The 13,116-nt window shown below is 56.3% G+C and overlaps 1 protein-coding gene across 5 annotated transcripts in view; it reads right to left on the bottom strand.

Annotated features, from left to right (window-relative positions):
• Positions 1-6: 6 nt before the first annotated feature.
• The window catches only part of PLEKHO2 (pleckstrin homology domain containing O2), an 85,552-nt gene continuing 72,442 nt past the window's right edge, over positions 7-13,116 (bottom strand). For 4 of the 5 annotated variants that reach the window (XM_045285726.1, XM_045285724.1, XM_045285725.1 and 1 more), the window contains 4 exons: positions 8,939-9,055; positions 5,046-5,150; positions 3,437-3,535; positions 7-1,376 (listed from right to left, as the gene is read on the bottom strand). In XM_045285726.1, the coding sequence (XP_045141661.1) occupies positions 381-1,376; positions 3,437-3,535; positions 5,046-5,150; positions 8,939-9,055 (1,317 nt within the window). In that variant the 3' untranslated portion in view covers positions 7-380. The remainder of the gene's footprint in view (positions 1,377-3,436; positions 3,536-5,045; positions 5,151-8,938; positions 9,056-13,116) is intronic. The other variant, XM_045285727.1, reaches the window with a different exon arrangement.

The following is a 13,116-nucleotide window of genomic DNA, read 5'->3' as shown; positions in this document are numbered from 1 at the left end:
CTCTACTCAGAAGTCAGGAATGTAAACTACCCAGGGTGGTTGCAGAGATGGTACCTCCCCCAGAGAGCCCAGGTGCTGTGCCAAGGACCTGGAGTGGCAGAACCGCCACACAGCAGGTAGGTCCCACGCTTGTGCTCCTCAGCCCAGAGCCTGGAGACCTGACCAGACAGTCCAGCAGCGGCCTGGGTGTCAGCTGGAACCACTGGGATGCCCAGACCAGGATGGAAAGGGCATGCACCCAGACGTCTGTGCAGTTCCTGGCCAAATCCCAGCATGCCTACTGGCCCTGTCACAGCCTTGAGCAGAAGCACATTTCTCAGCAGGGCTGGGCTTTGATGGACTGGGGCGGCCAAAGGGACTTGCCTGTGGCCTGGCAGGCCCTAGGGTGCGCTTCTCCTATAGAGGGTCACCAGCTCCTTCCGCTTCTCCCTGAGCCCTGGTGCTTCCTGGCCCAGTTCCCCCAAATCTCTGATGTCCTGCAGGACCTGAGTGGCCTGTCTCAGCTGCTCCACAGCCTGGCTGAGCAGGGTCTCAGCGCTCACAGGTGTCAGCTCACTGCCCAGCACCTTGTTTAACAGTTGTTCCGTCTGTTCTGAGGCTACCTTCACCTCCAGCTCAGCCCGATACAGCCGTGGGTGCCGCAGGCCCTCTCCAAGCAAGTCCCCAAGGGAGGAGCACCGGGGATGGAAGTGAGTCAGCTGGTCCTGGAGAGGCGGTGCAGGCGATGTGCTCACATCCTCCTGCTGGGGTCCTGGTGCAGCCATAGCCTTGGATGGTTTGGCAGGCTCCAGGCTGTTGTCCACGCCATTCACTGAGACCTGGGCTGGACCTGGGGCAGAGCTCTCGAGGGCCCCAGGAGGCTGGGCTGGCCCAGAAGAACCCATACCACTCAGGGAAGCTTTCAGTTTCTCCGATAAGATCTTGGGTGGGGGTACAGGGGCCTTCCTGCCCTCCTTGGGATCAGCCTCTGACATCTCAGAAGAGGTCAGCTGGGGTGCTCCTGTGCTCTCAGGGGCCTCCTCAGAGCTGGGGTTCTCCCAGCTCACCTTCAGTTTGTCAGGCAGGACCTTGTTGGGGGGCTGCTTGGGGCCCCTGTCCTCTCCATCTGGGGTCTCCGAGTCCTCTTGGTCCACAGGGAGGGTCTCAGTGCTCTCTGGGACAGGGGTTGGAGCTCTCTCCCCTACAGGTGGCTCCGTGCTGTCACCAGGGCTGGTTATCTCAGGCGCTGGGGAAGGCCTGGTGGGGGGCATGGGGGGCCGGAGTGGTTCCCGAGGCTGGGCAGCACTGACATCATCGCTGGGGGCAAACACTGGTGGCCCACTGTCTGGAACATCGAGGTCCAGGCGCAAAAGCCCATCTGAAGCTGCACTGGCCACCTAGTAGGGGGAGGGGGGTAGTAAATGGGTATCATTTTGGAACACAAGCCTAACCCTCCTATAAGGCTTGTCAGACCCTCCCATCCACGCTGCCCTCCCTCTGCCCTGGCTTCCCAGGAAACAGAAGGGATTCCCTGAGGGTTCCTCTCCCTCATCCCCGGAGAACAGCTTTGGAATCAAAGACCAGGAAGTCAGTCAGAGCCAGGTGCCCTGTTGGTGCCCCAGCCCAGCTTCTCCCAGGTAGGCAAAGATGACATTCTTCTGGAGTGGCTACTGGGTTGGCAGGGGCAGCAGGGGACATAGCCATTTCAACCCTCTTTCTGCCTTCTACCTGTATGGTCTCAGAAGGGTCTCTTCTCCACAGCCCCCCCCGCCCCCCGCCCCCCAACACACACCCCATGCCTAGGGCTCCATTGTCTCAATTTCACTCATTTCTGCTTCCCCTTCCCGGAGACCTCTGTCCGTTCTTCCCGCCCTGCCCCTGTTCTCCCGGCCAGACTGCTCCAGTCCTCGCTGGCCCAGGCGCTCAGCAGTCTGTGCCCGCCCTCAGCATCAGCAGCACCAGCTCAAGGATAACTCCAATGGAGCAGAGATGGGGCATTCATCCTCTCTCCAACACCCCCCACCCCGCCCTCTGGCCACCTTTTTAAAAATTCTAAACCATTTCTAAAATCGGCTTCAGCAGTCTGTGCCCACCCTCCGTATGGTGTCAGATGAGGTCCCAGATAGGGACTGCCACAGACCACAGCTGACGCCAGAGGAGAACAGCTGCACCCAGCAGATGGCTGTCCCCACCTGGCTTCAGGGACCCATGAGGACACCAGGCAGCCCCATGGTCTGGGGAGGTGCAGTCTTTCCTCAGAGGCCCAGGAGCAAAGCTGGGCACTAGGTCTCAGCTAAGTCAAGGTTCCTCAGATGGCAGGGTCCTGACTGGGACCTTCACATTAACAAGCCGGACCCTCCTCCACTCCCTTTCACATGTACACCCCAGTCACCTGATGTGTGACACGCACACTCAGTCAGTGGGAACACCACAGACATGACACATGCACAGGGAATTCTTCTTGGAGGGGCCACACTCCGGGTGGCCCTGCAGTCCTTCCTATCTCTCTGGCAACCATTCCTTCCCTCAGCTCACAGTCATGAAAAGGCTGCCTCCTTTCAAAAGTGGATCCTCCAACGACTTTGGGCCCCTTGCTTTTAAGTGTGGCCTTGTCTCTTCCCTTCCACAGTCCCCTTGACCCCAGACTCCCCATAACATGCCTAAACTGATTCCTTGTCTTAGAAAATATGACATAAACGTCCCAGCTGCCTTTTCCTTAGTCCCACCCTGGTGCCTGAGGGAGGCCACCTGGCTGATGACCACTAGGTACTGTGTCATTCGTCTCTTCACTGGCTGCTTTCACCCACTACTCTGCCACTACCTCCCCGCCCCCCACGTCACATTTGCTGAAGCTCTTTACCGGCCTTCAAAACTCCCCCTCACTGGCCACCCGCAGGCTCACTAGCTCCACTACTCACGAAGAAGACTCCTCTCTTTTTCAAACACCCTGTGCTCAGGGCCTCCATTCTCCCGACTCAGGCCTGGGGAGAAGCTTCTCTCCCTCGGAGGAGACCAATCTCCTGGTCAAGAAGTGCCAAGCAGCACACCTTGAACTCCCCACCCTCCCCTCCCCCACATCCTCCCAGTCCACCTACCACAATTTCCTCTCACCCCCCAGTCTGCCAACAGAAACCCTTCTCACCGTCCCAGTTCCCAGGGTCAGCTCCTCATTGGTGCCCCTCTGCCCAGAGCCCTCGTCTATGTGAAATGGGGTGTAGTTTTCCCGGCGCAGTCTGTGGACAGGCCCAGTCTGCAGGGAGATCTGGACGGTGAGCTCTGAGGGACAGGGCCCGGCTAAGGATTCAGCGAATGAAACAGGCTCTGGGCCTGCGATATCCACAGCCTGAGCACATCTAATACAGGCGCCTCCACACGCAGGCACCCCTGAATGCTACCCCGAGCCCTCAATGCCATGTGTCCTCAGAGAAAAAAGCGCTCCCACGTCTGGTTGCCTTACCTCTTTCAGATGAATTCTCGTAGGTGGCCGGCGCCGCTGGCCCCCCCGCACCCGGTCTCGTGTCACGTGCTCCAGGGCACAACTCTTGTCCACCTTCACCTAGGCAGAAAGGGAAACCAACCACGTCAGCCCCCACCAGGCCTTGAGGAGAGTGGGCAGAGCCCAGACCCTTACACATCTCAGAGGCAGGGCCTGTACCACCCTCCCCCGCCCTCCCTCTTCTCTTGTTTTCCTGGGCCAGCATCTCACCCTCATCCCTCTCTCTGAGGACCACGGCTTCTCTGCTTCCCAGACTACCCTTTCTTGTCAGCTTTGTCCTCGGTCTATTACAAAGACCTAGGCAGCCCTGAGGCTGTTTTGAGGCTAAGCGGTGGGCTGGGGAGTGAAAAGCCACCTACACCCAGGTCAGCCCCTATGGTACCTGAGAAAAGGCCTGTCTCCACAGACCCCTGGGCCTAGCCCAGGAAAAAGCAAGGTTGCACCCATGGGCTCAGACATAGGAAGAGTTGTGTGTACGGTACAGGACCGGGCAGTGTTTCGTTCTGTGGTGCAGAGGGTCGCCTTGGGTCAGAACTGACTTGGTGGCACCTAACAACAACGGCTCCCTTAGGTCAGAATGTTTGGAGGGAAGCACCTCTTCTGGGAGTAAGGGACCAGGGTCAGGAACAGCTGGGAGCCCCAGAGTAAGGTCCTCACAGCAACTCGGGCTTGGGCTATGGAGCAGCTAATCCTGTGATGGCGAGTAAGGCAAAGGCTCTGCATGCCACGTCAGCTTAGGGTCCAGGCCCACCTGAGGGGACAACTGTGGAGGAACCATCCTTGCTCAGCAAGACTGTGGAACAAGGCCAAACCCAAGGCTTCTGGGGCCTCTCGTAAGCCCCACACCACAAGGTGTTCCGTGCTTCTTCTCCCCAAGGTGGGGACACTTTCCCCAGTGAGTGAAGAGCTGAGCAGTGCACAGTCCCACAGGTCAGACACAGGAGCCGAGAGGCCATGGTGATAATGGGGGACTTGCTTAGGAAGATTCACCCCCACCCCCACCCCGGGGAAGCAGACCCTCTGCAATCGAAGGGTTACTCGAGAAAGCCCTAAGACTGACTTTGGTCAGCACAGCTAAGAACCCAGCCCTCTGCAGGAGCCGGGCCTCACGGGACACCCTGCCTGCCCCAGTCACACTCAGCACAGGGGGCTGACGTCTGCAGGGCTGGGTCACCACAGATGCTGAGGGGCCCAGGGTCAAGAGAAAGCCTAGCCCCTGGGACTTTGTGGGCAAACCAAAAGTGAGCTTCAGGCTCACCAGCAGCTCTCTCTAGCCTGAGCCTACCTGCTGCTTCCAATCTGCCCCACCACTGACTTGCTTTTTAACTGAAAACATGTTGCCTAATCTCTTTGTGCCTCAGGTCCCCCTTCTGTAAAGTGGGGACCACCACCACCTTGGGGGAGGAGGCTGTTGTGAGGATTCGATGAAGTCACAACAGATACGACCTCGTGTACAGTCCTGACATGATATAGGGAGTGTGTGCATAGACGTGGGCAGGGTCCTCTCTCTCACACAGGCAGGAGTGAGGCAGACTGGGTCCAGGCCCCACAGGGCTGTACCACACCTCACCTCGTCAAAGGCCTTGTTCTTGCCTCTGTTGATTCCTTCGTTGAGGGCTTTGATCCAGGCCTCCTTCTCCTCCCCACTGGGGGCCTGGAATTTGATGTCACTGACCTGCCAGGAGGATGGCGGAGGTTTAATAGAGCTCATGTGAGGGGCTTGAGGGAGCAATCACCATCTTTTCATTCTTTTCCCACACAGGTGTCAAAGCCTGCTGGGATTTGGGGTTGAAAGGAAGTTTCCTGGCCCACCTCTCAGAAGCTTCCCTGGGCACAGCTGGCCAGAAACAAAATGACCCCATAATGTGTCATACACACAACTTCAGGAGACCCCACAGAGAACAAGCCACCCCCCAGCATGCATCTACCAGGGTTTTGGATTAAAACCAGCTTTGCCCAGTGGAAAGCCCTGGATCCATTCCCTGCACCCTGGAGCTCTCCTGACCTCTGGGCTTGTTTGTCCTCTGCGAAGAAGGCCTAGTGTATATCCACGCCAGGCATGACAGAGTATGTCCCCTGGTGCAGGCCCACTGGAACCAGGGCCTCACACCAGCCCAGGGCTCTACTCTTAGAGCCCGTGTAGTGTAAGACTTGGAGAGAGAAAGGGTGCTGGGTGTTCCTCATGAAGACGACAGGGTTCAATAAACAGGCCAGGATGTGGTCAAGGCCCTGTGTGGTCTGCAGTAGATCCTATGGCCCCTGGTCTACCGCCCACCCCACCCATACTGGTCCCTTCCCATTGTAGTCAGGCGCTCCTGGCTCCGGCATTAGAATCACAGGGTAGCTCAGAGAACCACTCCAGGGTAGGCCCCACAGTCAGACAGGAAATGAGAGGTCACGCACGTAAACTGAGGGCAGACAAGCAGTGAACCCTTAGAACCAGAGGCCCCAGCTTATAGCCTGAAGAAACGGGCCCCACCGCTACTACCTGCCTCGTGGAGACGAAATCCGTGACAGATGATTTAGCCACAGGGCTAAGCCAGGAACTGGACATAGGGCGAGTCCTGGCCTAGGAGTGACCACCAGTGCCAGCTTCTTGCCCAGGGTCGTTCAGTTTCCTCATCCGCTAAATGGGACAGCACGGCCTACCAGAGAGCGATGCTCAGGGGCTTCCACGTGATCAAAACCTGGGCCTGGCACACAGAAGATGCTCTGAATGTTTACCAAGGGCCCGTGAATGAATGAACTGACCCACAGTTCCTTCCCTCACCCGGCTTTTGGGCCACTGCCCACTCGCTGACCTCAAGATGCCCTACTTCTTTGTCCAGCAGGTCGCTGGCCTGCCCATCCCCCACGCTGGTGTTAGATAGCCTTCCCTCCCCTCCGGCCACTTTCCCAATTATGTAACAGCGCAGTAGGCCTGGCCCCTCAGCATCCCTCTTATATAACTTCCTCCTGGCAGCCGAATACAGGGCCTGGGTCTGACCCACCTCCCACCCTCCATGCCAAGCACAGCCAAATGCTCATTTGCATGACCAGGGTAAATTTGATCCTGGCAGCAGATTGGCCAGCAGTTAAGTCAGAAACCCCAGGCACCTTGGCCACTGCCTCTCAGTCCAGCCACCAGGGCTGCACAGGGCTGGAGGAAGGGAGTGCTGTAGCAGGCTCTTCAATGACCTGAAATGAGAGCAGCCAGAAAGGAGCTAGGGCCAGCCCCCGGGCCCCAGCTCCTGCTCCTCTTCACAGACCCGGGGACGGCCCGCTCCGCATAGGACGTGAGGACACACTTGAACTCAGCAGCAGGGAGAGTCTGGTAGGACAGTGGAAAGAGCAACAGCCAGGGAGTCACAGATAGCTGAGTTTAGCCCTACCCCACACAGGTCCTTCACTACTCTGGGCCTTAAAGGGAAAAAAAGGAGGCATGGGCCCCCACCCAAACAGGGCCTCTTTCCCTGGGGCCAGTCAGCCAGGGCAGGCTTTGGGGAGGTGATTCTGCTCTCTTCCGTGAGGGAAATGTGGCCTCAAGGAAGACGTACTAAGCTGCTGGCCAGAGGATTTGCACGGGAGGTTAAGTCAGACCCACTCTGCCCTAAGGAGCAGGCTAATCCTGGCAAATGAAGCAGGCCTTCCACAAGGAGGGTCAGTATGGGACAGTGAGAATACCAACACCAATGAGTGCCTCCCAACACCGCCCCCACCCCACCCTGCCCTGTGCCCTAAGGAACCAGGGCCACACAGGTGCCAGGCCCAAGGCAAGCGCCCTGCTCTAAAAGATAACAGGGCTGACCTTGGAGGAGAATGTCCTGGGGAGGCAGGTCAGGAAGGGCTAAGCGGGTCTTGACCAGTGGGGCAGCAAGGCCCAGCGTGGGCCACCCTGTTTCCTGGCAGCGTCTGCCTGTGACCTCATGGGCAAGGGTGTGGGGATGGGGAGGCAGGGGGAGAAGGGGCATGCAAAACACTGGAGTCTTTGTTTATTTGATTAGAGTTGAAAAAAGGCAGCCTGAGGACCAGACAAGCATGGTCACATGACCTCCTGGCTGCCTCTCGGAGGATGGGGAACACCCAGGGCGATGGGAACAGAGAGTGAGAGGATGCCCTGAGATAGTCCGCCATTCGACTTCTGGAGAGCTCCCTCCATCGCGGGGAGCTATGGGGGGCAGCAAGGGGCAGGGGGCCACTGAGCTGGAAATGGGGTATGCTATCCTCCCACCACCCACTGCTCCCACCCATGGCTCCACAGTTCCTATCTCAGATTCCCAGAGTCACCCAGGGCCAACCTGAACTCTTGGCAGGACTGGGTTTGGGTGGGGAGTGTTGGTGGCAGCAGCACAGAATGCAGCTATACAAACAAGCCCATTGCAGGCTCTGCCCTGGGCCTGCTGAGCCCACCACCAGCTGATTTTCAGAGCTGGGCAAGGGGAGTGGCTCCCAGAGGACACAGAGGTTAGGATCCTCCACCTCATCCACATAGCGCACTGAAGGACACACAAGGACCAGACACTTGCCCGGCTGACACTCCCCGCACAAAATGAGGGACACACACGGGCAACACTCGGGCACAGCTGCTCACACATGATGCACTCTGCATTTCTTCCAAACTCATTAATACAGCAGCCACCCAGGCACAAATCAGATCTCTAGGCCAGGGTGGGAGCTCCTGGGCCCAAAAGACCAAACGTTCCCCTCTTCTTCAAGGAGCCCCAAGCAGCAGGTGTGGAGGGAAGCCTGAGCTAGCCCCCTGAGCCCTCCTGACACCAGATTCCACCTTAACCTGGGGCACATGTCCCCAGAGCTCCCATGTGGAGAGGGGTGTCATGAGAAGAAGGTGGCACAGTGGTTGTACATTGGGTTGCTAACCTCATGGTCGGCAGTTTGGGAAACCCACAAGGGCAGTCTGACCCTGTCCTGTCGGTGTGCGGTGAGTAGGAATCGACTTGACATGGCGAGGGAGTCATGAGACGGTGCAAGGGGCGTCAGCTCCGCAGCCCCTTCACTGCTGTCTGGGCTGCTTCTTCGCCTGTCCCCCACCCCCACCCTCACCCCCCAACCTACCACCGAGTAGGACAAAAGGTTGATGAGTGAAGCATCATAGGGCCTAGGGCCCAGGGACTGGGTTCTAGGTCCCTCAAGTCGGAGGAAAAACCAAAGTGCCTCCACCAGGCCCCCCCACAGCCCCTCTGACTCAGCCCCACTCTGTCAGGCCGGGCCAGTACTCTGTGTGTCCTGGCTGGGATGGGTGTGAGCTGCGCACACCAACCTCAGAATCTCAACACCCTTCGGACAGCTCTGAAATCACGCCATGTGTCAACACCCATTGGACTCCCCACCGGGGAAAGGAACAGCAGGGCAACGAATAACAGCTCAAGCTGGGCCAGGGTGGGATCCGAACTGGACCTCAGAGTGCCCTGGAAGAGCACAGACTGGCCTGGCGGGGAGGGCAGGCTGGAGCAGACTGCTCCCTACCTTGTTCCCCGGGGACCGCAGCAGGATAAACCTGTGTTTCCGCTTGAGGAGGGCACGGAGGTCTTGGCACTTCTCGTAGCTGCCCAGCTCCACTGTCTCCACACACTTCTGTTCATCCTGGGGAAGGAGATGGAGGAGACACGGGTTGGTGAGAGCTAGGCATCCCCAAACCTGCAACTACCCAGGCCACACCCCAGACTCGGATACCACTCAGCCGAGGGCACCACGATTGGGCAGGGGGCTTGGGCTGTCACTCCATCACCAGGACGCGGTGTTCAGACACCACGAAGCGCACAGTGGCGCTGGGTACATACTAGCTGGAGAGATGCTCTCTAGCTCACCATCCAAATGCGTCCCAGGAGGTGGGAGTGCCCATGGCACTGAGTCAGATGTGCTAAAGATCAGAGGAGGAAGCCAGGAGATGCAGGAAAGGCTCAGAAGAGGAGCCTGGGACCTCATGTCAGCCAGGAGGGGCAGGATGATAAATTCACTCCCACTGAGTTGAGGCCAGCGCACAGCGACCCTATAGGAAAGGTTAAAACTGACCCCGGGGAGTTTCCTAGACTGTAACTCTTGGTGCAAGTAGAAAGCCTGGTCTCTCTCCCATGGAGTGGCTGCTGGTTTTGAACTGCAGACCTTAGGATTAGCAGCTCAACTCATAACCACTACACTATGAGGGCTCCATTAGGATGTCACCAGGTGGGACAAAAGGGAAAGTCCAAACCACCAAGGGAAGCATGAACAAGGCTCATTTGGAGCCTTCACAAGTTGCCCCCTCCCCCGACCCATGTAGTATCTTTCTCTGTTGACCCTCCAGTAGGAGAGTCGCCCCCACCCCTGCCCCCCAGCCTGCGGAGCATGCAGATGAGAGGAAAAGGCTCTCCAAGAGCACCCTGGCCTGCCATCACAGGGCTCCTTCCAGGCTACCAATGGACACCCGCCAGGCTACTTTCTCCCCAGCAGCCATTGCACCTGAGTGATTGGTCCATAGACTCAACCCACCAGGTCCTTCTCCAGCAAGCTGCCAGGGGCAACCTCCCTCCTTCAACTGCTTGCCTTCCAGGAAGACCAAGCTGAAACAACTGTCGGATATGGCACATTCTTACTTGAGCAGCAGGCCATTCCTGGCAATTCGCCAAGCTGAGATTGGCCACCAAGTTAAGAAAACCCTCACTATGGGCTATTATGCAGAGAGCCAGCAAGAGCCTGCCCCCATGGAGCGCTTGCTCCCATCTCCCTCTGTGTGAATCTGCTGTATTAATTATCAAGTGCTTGTGCGACAGCGCAGCATCAGTCGACAGCTTTATGGGATGGCCTTCTTAAATGAACAGCAGCAGCAGCAATAGCGATCTGAGAACTGGTTACAACTCCACAAGCTCAGGCTCTTCCCTGTTCCTGAGGAAATGGGGCTGGAAAGCTGAGCTTTCACCAGCTCTCCAGGCAGTTCTGATCCCTACACCAAGGGCCCTCAACTTGGTGGCATTTGGGAGTGTTTCCAAACCCCTATGTCCAGGCAATATCCCAGACCAATTACACTATAGGCTCTTGGGAGGGGGATCCAGACACAAATATAAAGCTCCCCAGATGACTAGACAGCCAATAATCTATGCTGTCTTCAAGAGAAGAGGGGTTCAGTGGTAGACTCCCCGCCTTCTATGTGGAAGACTTGGGTTTGATTTCTGACTAATGACCCTCAAGCACTGCCATCTTCCAGTTGGTGGAGGTTTGAATGCTGCTATGATGATGAACATGTTTCAATGCAGCTTCCAGGCTAAAATTGACTAGGAAGAAAGGCCTGGTGATCTACTTCTAAAAATCAGTGCATGAAATCACAATGGTCTCATCTTGTGGTGCATGGAGTCATCATGAGGTGGAGGTAGACCTGATGGCAGCTAACAACATGCTTTCTACGGCCACTCAAGAGAAAGAGGACCAGTTGGCCGGGGCGGCTTGGTCTCTCCCAACCAGATCTATTCAGGTGTAATTTCCCATTTTTGCAGCCACACCTCTCTTTCCCACCCCTAGTCTCTAATCCCTTCTACGATCCTTCACTGAACACAAGGACCAATACAATCCACTTGCTCCAGGAAGCTTGCTGACTACAGTCCCGAGCCCTGAGCCTTAGGGCTCTCCACTGAGGTCCTCATCACTTACTGCAGAGTGCCTGCACATCTGCCAGGAGTGGGCACCATGCTACCTGCCAGGGGTAGGGCTCTGCCCTAGAGAGGCACAGTACTAACCCCCTGCTTGGTCTTCTTTGGAGGCCCTACACCGTGTGTGATTCCCTGACAAAATGGCCACCTTAGGAGGGGCTCATACAGCACCAATTTGCTGGAATAAATGCTTGGCATAGAGCGAGAACCCCAGGAAGTCCCCCTCTGGCTAGGCATCCAGAAAAAGGAAGGGGCCTGTGAAAGGGTTAGCATCCCCAGAGCAGTTTACCTGCCCCATGTCTGCAGCCCTCCCTCTGCTGGGCAACCACTGGCCCAAAGGCACCCCCTCGTCCAGCCCCACCACCCGATGCCAGCTGCCTGTCCTGGGTCTCCTCTCCCCCAGAAACGCTGAATCATCCTGGCCCTTCTACAGCTCAGGGGGGAAAAAAATGGACAAAGCAGCAGACACTGGGTGGGGGCAGCAAAGTTGGAATGTCAGCTTCTCTGATGGCAGAGATACAGTCAGAAGCCGCACGCACTCGCCCAGTTCCTTACATCAGAAAGAGGAATTGTGCTAATAAACACTTCTCAATTCCTACTCCTGGGCCAAGCTCCCCCACCCCCAAGTGCTACGTTCTTGAAATTGCATTTAGGTTGTTAATAGTGATCTCTTTTTTAAATCCTGATTTAGATTCTTCACATTTAGGGGATGTAAAATCCTTCCTGATTCTCAGCCACGGGCAGATGTGGTGCAGGGTCCAGGATGATCGCCTGGCAGGCTGACAGCTAGGGGCCTGTCACTTACTCTTCCAGCATCTGGGACTGGAAGAGGCTGTGACAACCCTCTTTATTTGTAAAAATATCCCCCAGCTGCCATGTTCCCAAATGTGGCACATCCTAACTTGGTGACAGCAGCAATGTGGCACATCTGGGGGCTCTCATTTGCACACCCTGATTCCCTTGATCTCTGCTGTCCTCTGACGCCCACTCCCTGAACCTGCAGATGAGGGTAAGACCGGCAAGATGCTCCCATAGGCTTGCCCAGCATCCTCTGGACTGGCCAAGACGCCGAGGCACACAGATGGGGGAGGCTGACGGGGCAGAGCAGCAGTTGCTCCTTTCTCTGGCCCCCGCTTAGTTCATTTCTATGTATTTGAGCCATCACACGTATAGTGTTCACAGGCAGACCTCTGATAGTCCAAACCCCAGAAAACAAACCATAGTTTCAAACAAAAATAGTTTCAAAGACTCACAGTGAATGGTGTCGTTTTCTCCTTGGAGTCTCACATGGCGCTCTTCTAACTCTTACTTAACACACACAATCCTAATGTCCTGACTGTCCCCGCGCCAACCCTGCTGGAAACTAGAAGGTACAAGAGGCTGAGAGGGAAGGTGCAAGAGCAAGAGAAATGGCAATGGGCAGCTTGATGTAAAAAGAGAAAGAAAAGAAGAAAGGTACAGGCCAGCAGTGTGAAGCACTGATTGTGCAGGTCCCTGAGCCCAAAAGTTAAGACAGTACCTTCTGCTGAAGAAGACAGAAATAGGAGGAGGAAGAGAGAGTGGAGCACATCCTGGCCCACTAAGCCTTGAAGACGATATTCCCGCTCAGAGCAGCCAATCCACAGAGAAGATCACGTGGCCGACCCCACTACAAGACACGACACGCCTCACTGACCCATAGCCCTACAGGGGACAACACTGGACATACATTGTGGGAATTGCGCCAGATCTGATCCCACCACACCGAGGCAAAACCCTAAGGGCGTGGAACAGAACAGCAAGGGGAACAGAGCAACGAGTCCCCAAGGAATACCAAAAATAGACTTTGGGGTCAGGGCTTGGCGCCCTAAATGACTCGACTGGAAAACACGCCTAAAGGCCAACAAACAGTCCTTGAACTAACTACAGGCTTTTCTTTCTTGTTGTTGTTTTGTTTTTTGTCATTGGCTTCTTCTTCTTGTTGTTTTGTTTTCTTTTGTTACTTGTTTTTGCTGTCTTGTTTTGTGCAAGTTATTATCTCCACAG

The sequence above is a fragment of the Echinops telfairi genome, unplaced genomic scaffold, assembly GCF_000313985.2.
Source record: "Echinops telfairi isolate 266 unplaced genomic scaffold, ASM31398v2 ScPeMD7_7475;HRSCAF=8513, whole genome shotgun sequence".
NCBI lineage: Eukaryota > Metazoa > Chordata > Mammalia > Afrosoricida > Tenrecidae > Echinops > Echinops telfairi.
This window is presented reverse-complemented; position numbering and strand designations above follow the sequence as displayed.